At 35.5% G+C, this 10,087-nt stretch overlaps 2 protein-coding genes across 2 annotated transcripts; one reads left to right on the top strand and one right to left on the bottom strand.

Moving 5' to 3' along the window:
• Positions 1-108: 108 nt before the first annotated feature.
• LOC662597 (torsin-1A) lies at positions 109-1,812 on the top strand. Its single transcript, XM_968684.4, has 5 exons — positions 109-558; positions 608-876; positions 925-1,228; positions 1,281-1,428; positions 1,485-1,812. The coding sequence occupies exons 1-5, from the start codon at positions 384-386 to the stop codon at positions 1,612-1,614; spliced, it is 1,026 nt and encodes a 341-aa protein (XP_973777.1). The 5' UTR covers positions 109-383; the 3' UTR covers positions 1,615-1,812.
• A 1,550-nt stretch (positions 1,813-3,362) lies between these two features.
• brk (brinker) lies at positions 3,363-8,652 on the bottom strand. Its single transcript, XM_001815577.4, has 2 exons — positions 7,701-8,652; positions 3,363-4,468 (listed from the first exon to the last, which is right to left on the bottom strand). Exons 1-2 carry the CDS (start codon positions 8,160-8,162, stop codon positions 4,004-4,006), a joined length of 927 nt encoding a protein of 308 aa, XP_001815629.1. The 5' UTR covers positions 8,163-8,652; the 3' UTR covers positions 3,363-4,003.
• Between the last annotated feature and the right edge of the window lie 1,435 nt (positions 8,653-10,087).

The following is a 10,087-nucleotide window of genomic DNA, read 5'->3' as shown; positions in this document are numbered from 1 at the left end:
GCTATCATGACCAGTTTGTTTACTTGCGCCAAGCTGTTTTTGTGAAAGGTGGGCGCAAGGTAAATTATCAAAAACTAGCTTTAAATTTGAAAAATAATACAACTGTGCAGTTATGTGTTTAAGGAAAATGCATTTTTTTTGTTGCCTAAGAGGATTAACTTAACGTAATCACTTGATAAGTGGTGTGGTTACACCTTTCTTATTACCCTTCGGGGCCAAAGGAAATGTCAAAACGTTTTGAGGTTATGTAAAGTCACAAATTTAATTTTTGATTAAGCATACAAAAAATGTTTGATAACACTGTCTAACGGCAATTTTGGCAATTTACGGTGTTGTGCATGCACCGGAAGAACTCATTAGTGATTAGATAATTATGAGTCAAGATGCAATTGACGGGAGTACTTGCACGAATTTTATTTATCCAGTGTTTAATAACAACGTGCCTCGGATTCGGCTTTTTAGCCCCTGTAGGTGTAGCACTCGGTGGTATAGCAGCTAGTGCAATTTGTCGTTTTAAGGAGTGTTGTTCTGAACATTCAATACATGCCGACTTCGACGGTAAGTTACTTCTTTTGATTACAAACTCAAATCGAAATAAATGTATTAGGGCTCGAAGATGCGCTCAAAAAGCACATTTATGGCCAACACTTGGTCCTAGATATCGTAACAAATGCCTTACGGTCCCATTGGGCTGACAACCACAAACCCCAGAAGGCTTTAACGTTGAGTTTTCATGGGTGGCCAGGCAGTGGGAAGAATTATGTTACTAAGTTTATTGTAGAAAATATGTACAAGTATGGCAGCAAAAGTAAATTTGTGCACCACTTTATTGGTAGGATGCACTTTTCGAGTGAAAATAAAGTCAAAGAATATCAGGTACTTAATAAAGTTGTGGTGTTTTTTGTGATAACTTGTTTCCGGTAGGAAAATCTGCAAGAGTGGATCAAAGGCAACACGACCAACTGTGGCAAACAGCTGTTTATTTTCGATGAAGTTGATAAAATGCCTTCCAGAGTTCTGAATATCATTAAACCAATGATCGATTATCGTGATGATGTAGATGGGGTTGATTATAGGGACTGTGTTTTTATTTTTTTGTCAAACACGGGTGCTGATTTAATAAATGAACACGTTCTGGAAATGTGGAAGGAAGACGGTGTCAAGCGTGAAGATCTTAAACTGCAAGATTTTGAGATGTTAATCACAAGAGGAGCATTTAATGAAGAAGGTCAATATTTAATTTGTTTCATTTTTTTAAAACCAATAATTAAATGAAATAGGTGGTTTTCATCATTCTGACACCATTAGGAGTAATTTAATAGACCATTATGTCCCATTTCTACCAATGGAAAGACGCCACGTCAAGCTCTGTATTTTGGATGAATTTGCACAAAGAAATGTTACAAACCCTAGTGAGGAGCACGTCAAGTATGTATTATTAACATTTTTGTTATAGTTCAATTTTTTGTTATTAATCTTTTTAGCGAAGCTATGGCATTCGTTGAATGGGGTCCATCAACCGAAAAACTTTTCTCCACTACAGGATGTAAACGAATAAGTTCAAAAGTGGGCATGATTGTCACTCAATACAAACTAAATAAACCAGGGGGGTAGTCATATTTTTCCATTGTTAAGAGTGGGTGTTTAATGTGATATTCTAGGGTTTATTAATTTTTTAATGACGTATTATTTACAATTTTCCTTGGCTTTATATTAAAATCTCGGCAATGAATTTTAAATTCATTCAATACAATACGGAACTTTCAAATATGTAATTTTTATGTAACAAGAATAAAAAAATGTTATAATTAATCATGCGATTTTTTTCGTGTCCTCGAATTATGACATTTAACACATTTTGTTCTTTAAAATAACGTGGACCTAAAAATATTTTATGAAAAACCTGTTGAAGATTTATGATCTTTAAATTTAGGTTTAAGTTAATAAATACTGTTAATACCATATTTAACAGTTTTGTATAAACTACTACAATAGTCTTGAACATACATTTTCTGCTTGTGTAAGAGCATTAGGTCAGTGTGTTCTCAAAACATGAAACTGTAATATGACTGTTAAAACATTTACAATTTTAATTAATTCATTTATTTTTTTTTGGTAACATTTTAAGCCTTCTTTTTAAAATCTGAAAATGTTCAAATAAAAAAAAAAAAATAACATACGAAAACGCTTAAAGTTCTCGGGTGTCTAGACACGCAACTCGCATACGCTCGTTGTATAATCACAGCCCTCGAACTTTAAGCTTGTGTATTCGCACTCGCATTATTAATAACTATTAATAAAAAATATATTTTTATGGAATATTTGAAAGGTAGGAGACCATATTTCCTGATGTAACCGTCAAAAAATCGTCTACAACACTGAAAAAAACTCTCATTAATTTATCTTCAAAAGAGAATAAAGGTCTTTTCTCCCTCCGTATTCAAATGCACAGAGGTCACTCAGAGAGTTTACAAAGTAGGTATAATGTTTCATAAAAATCAAATTAAAATAACTTCGATTGCTAACACCATCCCATAAATATTTATAAAGAATCAATAATGTGAGAACGCCTAACGTATCGCGGGTTACCCATCGATTTCATGCATAAACATCGAAAATTGCCTCGAGGATTATTATCATTTACTGTTACTTATAAATTTTTAACAGTACCTTCTGTTCCTTCACGTGTATCATATACAAGTATTTTTTTTAATTAATTGAAACTCTGTCATCGAAAATAAGATATCCTTTGATGTGCTAATAAAGCCGATAAAAAATGAAAATTTTCCGATCGTCGACAGGTACACGGTACTCGCCATAAAAAGAAGTGTGAATTAATACCGTCATTAACCCAAAAAAATGCCATCAGCGTGCAATTTCGACAGAGACAACAAATTTGTTGTAAAATTTTCACGATTTAAATAAAGGGATGCTTCTTAATTTTGTAAATTCAATCTTTGGAATCAAAAATATAATCAGTTCGTTCCTTTGTACGGCACATAAGTATTGCCTTATCTCCGCAACTTCATAGAACAGTGACATGAAAACGTAATCATTACTTGGAAGTTGTAGGGAAAAAATTATCACCTTGGATTACACCAAAGGCATAAACAATCACCAACTCCCACGGTGCGTTTGTTTTTCAACTGCCATGTTTGTAGTTTATCAAATGTTGATTTATGTGTTGAATCATGCCAATTAAAATGAGTTTATTGATAGTGAGTTGTTGCCGCTTACCTGGGTCATCTGCCGTGACTTTTTCCTGACTTATTATTCAACCAGGCGCTGCTGCCGTTTGATGTTATAAATAGATATGATGAAATGTTCGTGCGGTGATAAATGTCGGGGAAGGAAAAGTCGGGTAATATATACATTTTTATTAATATCATCTATAAAATATCTCATATAAAATAATACAATATTTATAAAAAGTTCGTTTTATAGTCAGGCCAGCTGTATGTACAATTTGAAAAACGTCCGATAATTGCTCACAACCTACAGATGTAAGGTCACATTATTCTTATTATATCATTAGTTTATGTACAAATGTTTGAAAGCAAATAAAATTACGTCTAAAAATCACATTATCAATTGCAGTAGACTGAATACAAGACTGTTTGTTTATACATAAATTCGTTAAGATAAAAAAGTTGAAGTAAAATAAATTAATAAATAAAGAGGCAGTATGATCTAGTTTTAACAATAACTATATTACAAAAAATTATGGCAAAGGAAGACATGGATAACGTTGTTCTGCAATAGCTGCCTTCCATTTTTGGCACGTTTCTCCTAACAAGGCACACAAGTAACTTATATACTGAGCAATAACATTTCATGTACTAGTCTAAGATTTGAACAATAGCACCCACAATTATCAATAAATCCCTAAAGAGCTATTTAATAAGGCAATACACAATGGAGGCCATTCCCGATATGTTCGTTATTGCTTGGTACGTTAGACTCTTCGAGGCTTAACACCATGATATAAAACTACGATCAAGTCCTATCTCACCATCTGCGTTGTGGTTTTAATGGTTTCGTTCTTCTGCCGCAATTCGTCGGCTTGCTTCAACCACTTCTGCACTTGTCTCCGGTGGATGTTGTACTTGGTGGCAACCGCCCGTTGGTTGCCTTTGCAGACAGAGTCCTGGTAATAGCACTCGATTGCGCTCAACTTAAAGTCCAGACTGTAGCTGTGTCTTTGTTTCAACGGCACCGCACTTTGGACGTAATTCGGGTCCTCGTAGAAGGGCGCCATTTCGTATTCTGGGCTTTGGTACGCTGACGGGTAGCTGTAGTAATAGGGTTGGAGCTCGTGGAGAGTGTACGACGAATATTCGGACTTGATATCGCAGACGTTGTTGTTGTAGTAACAACCGGAAAGGGCTGCGCAGCAGGGGGGCAACTCGGCGCGCTTGGGGGTGTCATCGTCGAGGTACGGTTTGAAGAGCTTAGGTTTGGGGGCTTCCTGCAACAAACAACACAAACTTTTTTCATTTTTTATGTCGCTAATACTGGTATTATGTAAGAGCAGACTCGTTTGTAATTATCCTAGATTACCTATAATTTTCCGCCCATTAAAAGTTAATAAAAAATATAAAATATTCCACGGGGGCAGAGCCGCGTAAAGATCACAGAAAAGGTACACATTTTCATATCTTTCATTTGATTTTTGGCAAAACAGTGTGAGTGTATTATCGAGATTAACTAGAGCAAAATACGTACTTATTTTATGTGGTGCCGCAAATTACTTTGAAAACTGTTGGGATGAACCAAATCACTGATAGCTGTGGTGATAGCAATTAATTTAATTGCTTCTTATCACCGATATGAAGCAATGAAAATATATAAATACAAATGTAATATAAATATGCAAGTTATTCCTGGTAAAAATGATTCCATTTTATCCCAAAAAGGTGACCTTACGTATCGTATTAAAATTTGTAAAAGCGTAATTAGGCCGGAAGTCAATTTGTTGAGTAATGATATAACAAACTGCTATTAACAAGTCTTTAAAATTTAGGCGGAAATATTCCACTTAATTTCCGACATAGAAAGCGAGGTGCAAAGATTCTAAGACAATACGTATTTTTAGTAATATGTTCTTCAACATATTCGTTATTTTACTCAAATAGAAAGAAAAAAGTATTTTGTTCGCAGTTTTTTCCAAAAATTAAGGCGGATTGAAGCGTAAAAAGTTGACTTCAAGAACGTGCGTTCATAACCCAATTTTCGTGATGGAATTATGAAAGTGTATTTTTTAATTTATGGTAGGTAGGATAAGAAAAGCATTCATTCAAAGTAAAATAAGGTTCATTAGCTTATTTTTTTTTTTTTCATTGTAATATTATCAAATGTTTCCAATTCCACTCTTTTCGTTTAAAGTCGTTTCAAAAAAATTTTTTTTCAGAAGTCCATGTAAATTTTTATGAGAAAATTGGTAGGAGCTTATCTCGTTCGCCACAAGCTTTGTTTTTTCACTAGAAATTTAGTAAAAAAGTACTACAACGACGTTACAAATACAAAGGCATTTACGAGTATATAAAAAAGTACTTTGTGGAGCAGGTATTTTAAAGATCGCCGACAATTTTTCTCGCCACACTTATGGCAACGCGCATCTACATTTTTTTAAGTGTTTTAATAAGTCACAGACACCTAATTCTGGTCTAAAGATCAAACTGTGTTTCACCTGAACCCTACTGACAAAATTTGAATCAAAAGGCTCCACTACTTCATTCAGAAAAAAACAAAATGAAAAATGGCAGAGGTGGCAAGAGAAGTGTCCGGAAATATTAGTACAGTATAACTTCAACAATTCAGAATCAGATATACTTAAAACCTGACACTGGTTTGGACGATCTAACGTTTCGGACTTTTTTACTTTTTTACCTGAAAGTTCGGAAGTATTATTAATTTGCTATTTATTTGTGTTTATTTTTCAAGAATTCTCTCCTGGAAATCTAAACAACTTTAGATCTCCTGATCTCCGGATGCATAAGTTTGTATTTTGTAACACAAGCCACAAAAGGCGTTCTTGTTGGAAGATAATGCTCGGTCGCTACTATAACTCAGGAATAAATTTTGATCTAATTCTTTTTTAAAAAAGCCGTGCCAATGGTTCATATCAACAGCAAGGGTCTAGTGCTCGAAACCAGATAGCTGTGTCATAAGTTTTTGTACAACGGTCGCCAAAATTTTTGCACAAGTGCACGTAAAAATGAAAAAAGTAAGAAGATAGTATGAATTAACATAGAGGTAATATTATTATGTTGCAATGTCTGGACAATCCAACAAAACGTTGGCAAATCTCGTTCGGTTTACAGATCTCTTATTAAGCACGCAAATACAAATTCCCATCACAAAAAATAATGTATACTCATGGCTATAAAAACCTTTATGTAATACATATTCAAAATGAAAAAATATAAAATTAAAAAAATATTTCAACCAACTGCTGCTTCAGTTTCTTCCAAAGTTCCTACAAATTGATCAAAAACTTTTTGTACGTGTATTACATAATTTTCAATATACAGGAATACAGATCCATACAGTACTGTACTTATCATGCCGTTTGTTCGATATATATTTCTTTATATTTTGATTTATATTTCTTCCAATTAAGCCAATACAAAAAAAATCTTCAGCTCCTAAATTATGAGAAATTTGAAAATTTGCTGAAATAGGCACAGCTGTGCAGATGCAGTAATCCAGGTAATTAAATAAAAAAAGGTTCCTTTGTGCCCTTTATTGTGAAAATTAAACCTAAAATATTTTTTTATTTGTTTTCACAGTTATTTTTTGTTTTGAGAGAAAATGTTATGTTAATAATTTATGCCATTTTGTTTTATGAAGTTTGTTATGTTCAATTTTTATTTTATATAATTCAATAGAAAATGTCTCAGTTGGCAATTTTCGACTTGGATCCCTAACATAAGAAGTCTCAGATTGAGAAGGCATACTGTCTCATATTGGGTAACGTTTTATTAAACAAGCAAATTTCACATATCTGACAAAATCAAACTTTTAAACTAAAATACAAATACCAATGCAAATACTAATTCGAATCCTTAGTGTCTTCTTCAGAAAACGTTCATTCCCAATGAAAAATATTCAAATTAAAAAAATATGTGTCTTCACTCTATCCTTATTTTGTGAACAAATTTGTGTTCATTGAGAGAAATACTATTAGTTTTTTCGTTATAAATTAAAGAAAAAGTCATGCAGCTAATCCGGAAAACTGCTCTTTTCCGACAATCAGAGACCAGAGGCCGATGTCTGTCCGGACTAGCAAGGTTGTATTGTATAATACTATAAAGATTTGGTTTATAGTTTCAAAATTGCTACGTTTTCAACCGGTGAAACCAACATTATGAATTGTTTAGCAAACCAACATTACTTATTAATTGCATGTAAAGTTCAATGTGGTTTTTTATGATTCTGTTTTCCCGCTTTTCGCCTGAAAATTTTCAAAACCTGTTAGTGGTACCAAATTTGTCACCTTCTGCCAACCTCTTTTGTAAAAATCACCACGAATAATGCAAGTGGTGCCAACATTAATATTAAAAGAGATTTTAATAATGATTCAGTGTCCACATTAATCGTGGTTTCAAAATTGTGTAAATCCCGCCCGGCGACATTGTCAGGTGAATCGCCTCAGGCCCGTTTTTTGTCGCTTTTTCTTGTGGTTATTCGTGTCTCACCTCCTTGCGCTGCTTGGTGGAGAGGTCCCACACGTCCGGGTGCGGCCGTCGGGCGAGACCGAGTGGCGACGGCGCGCGGAGCGGCGACGGCGGGGGGCCCGCAGGTGCGCTCTGGCTCTGCTTTGTGGCGGGCCTCTTGAGCGACAGGTCCATGGGCGCGGGGTCCGGGGTGCGGGCGCGCGTGGTGAAATCGAGGGGCGCGGGGGCCTCGTCGTCAGGCAGTCTGGCGCTCCGCTCCTTGCCCACGCTGCTGCGCAAGTTGCCCTCCACCTGGAGCCACTTCTGGATCTGGCGCCGGTGGATGCCGTACTTGCGGGCCGTCGCCCTCTGGTTGCCCTTGCAGTCGGCGTCGTTCCTGTACGAGTCCAGCACCTGCAGCTTGAAATGGGGGGCGAAGATGCGCCGCGACCCAATGCCCGCCTTGCCCTCGCGCTTCAGCACCATATTCGCCCCATGGGCCATCACAACTGCCACAAAACCCGCGAAAACAACCAAAATGCCACTACTTCGACTTATCTCCCGAACTATGGAGCAACCATTTTCGTCACGATTCACAGAAAACCCCCACTACCTAACCTAAACTGACTAAACTGTATTCTCACCATCAAAAGGGACCTGAAGTAAGAGCTACGACGTGCCCCGCGATGGCGCACCGCGCGGTTGCACGACTGGGGCCGCCGACGTATGTCGTAGTTGCGTCGAGCGAATGGGAGGCACCGACATCCGTTTATGAAACAAGTTTACGAGCGCCGTTGCCGAATTTTCACGGTTTTTTACCCACTTTTCCCGGATTTTGGATGGTGGTTGTGGGAGTTGGTGGCACTTTGAATCACTTCGTTGGGTGGTTTTGTGCGAGAGTTGCGTGATTTTGAGCGAATGTGTGGCGATTAACTGCGGATAAGTTATTGGAATGCGGGGAAGTGGCAACTGCGCAACTGGTCACGCCAGACAAGCTGTCGCCAAGCCAGCGAGGCCAGACAACGCGTCTCTATCCAGCTCCCTTTTCTTTTCATTCATCACCAAACAGATGGCAATACTGGGGTTTAATACATAAGGTGGATTTGCAATTATCTAGATCTATAAGCGAAAAAAATCGGATTCACAATTCACAAGGCTCTATTGCTTTGTTGTTATCAATCTGCGTCTTTCAAACTTTAGAGAAATGTTAAATGAAGCAACTTATTTCAATATTTTTCTCTCTGACTAAATTCATTTCACTGCATTATTTACAATAATAATCATGTTTTGGTTTATAATCCCCTTAATTAACTACATACTGAACACTGAAACAGTCTAATCTTCAAACTCTGTTTAATAAAATCATAAATCATAAGCTTTGAAAAATTCACAAAAAAAACTTCCAATTAACTTTTGAGTCTGCTTTCCAAATTGCTAATTATAACAATCTAATTTGTGGCAGATTAGATGAAATGAAACAGATGTTTACTTGAATATTGTAAATAAGATCGGATATTATAATACTTATAATATCTATGAATATATGAAAACCCATATTTTAAATCAGTTCATTTTATCAGATTTTTTTTTGCTTTGATTTCTCTGATTTTCTCAAGACTGAACAGTTGTTATATACTTTATTACTTCTATTTTTTGCATTTTTTTGAGTAAAATATAATATAAGGACTGTTTTTTTTCTGTAAAAAATGTAACTGTAATTTTATTATCTGCAAAAATTAGTTTTCTAAAAAAATGTGACAGTACGAGTACAATACAACTTCAATAGTCCAGACAGACAACAGCCAGTTTGAAGAGTTTTCCGGATTAGCGAAGTGGTTTATTTTAATCTAAAACGGAAAAATCTAATATTTTTATTCAAAAAATAACAATACAACGTTATAAGTTTCGCTGTATCTACTTGGAGTCATAACGATTAGAAGTGATGCTTTAATTTGGCTTAAATAATCATGAATGTTAGCTTTTAGTCTTCAAGTTCCACAATAAGTGGAAGAGATTGTTTCTCATCATCAAGCCATGTTTGATCCAAAAATTTAACAGCATCTTTTATACTATTGATTTTTTTAAATCTTTTCTATATCATCATCATTTTGATCAACTACGACGTTTATTAACTTTTTTCTGGTGTGTTTTGAATCAATATTGTAGTGCAAGTAGGTGGTAAAAATACGACTTTAAAACACCTTGGTTCAATATAATAAAATAATCGATCGTAATCAGTGAAACAAATCTCGATTCAAGGAGGCATTCAAGACAACGTCTCAATAAAGATAAAAGTGACAAATATTTTTGTTTTGTTTAAATTACTTGAATTTAATTGGGTGGAGCCAGCTCGAACGCCAATCTGAGTCATGCCCTTTCAATGCTCTCAACCAATAAAAAGGCAAAGATAAGGCATAAACAAAAAATTT

The sequence above is a fragment of the Tribolium castaneum genome, chromosome 4, assembly GCF_031307605.1.
Source record: "Tribolium castaneum strain GA2 chromosome 4, icTriCast1.1, whole genome shotgun sequence".
In the NCBI taxonomy this organism is placed as follows: Eukaryota; Metazoa; Arthropoda; class Insecta; order Coleoptera; family Tenebrionidae; genus Tribolium; species Tribolium castaneum.
Note: the sequence above shows the minus strand (reverse complement) of the source record. Positions and strands in the feature narration are given on the sequence as shown.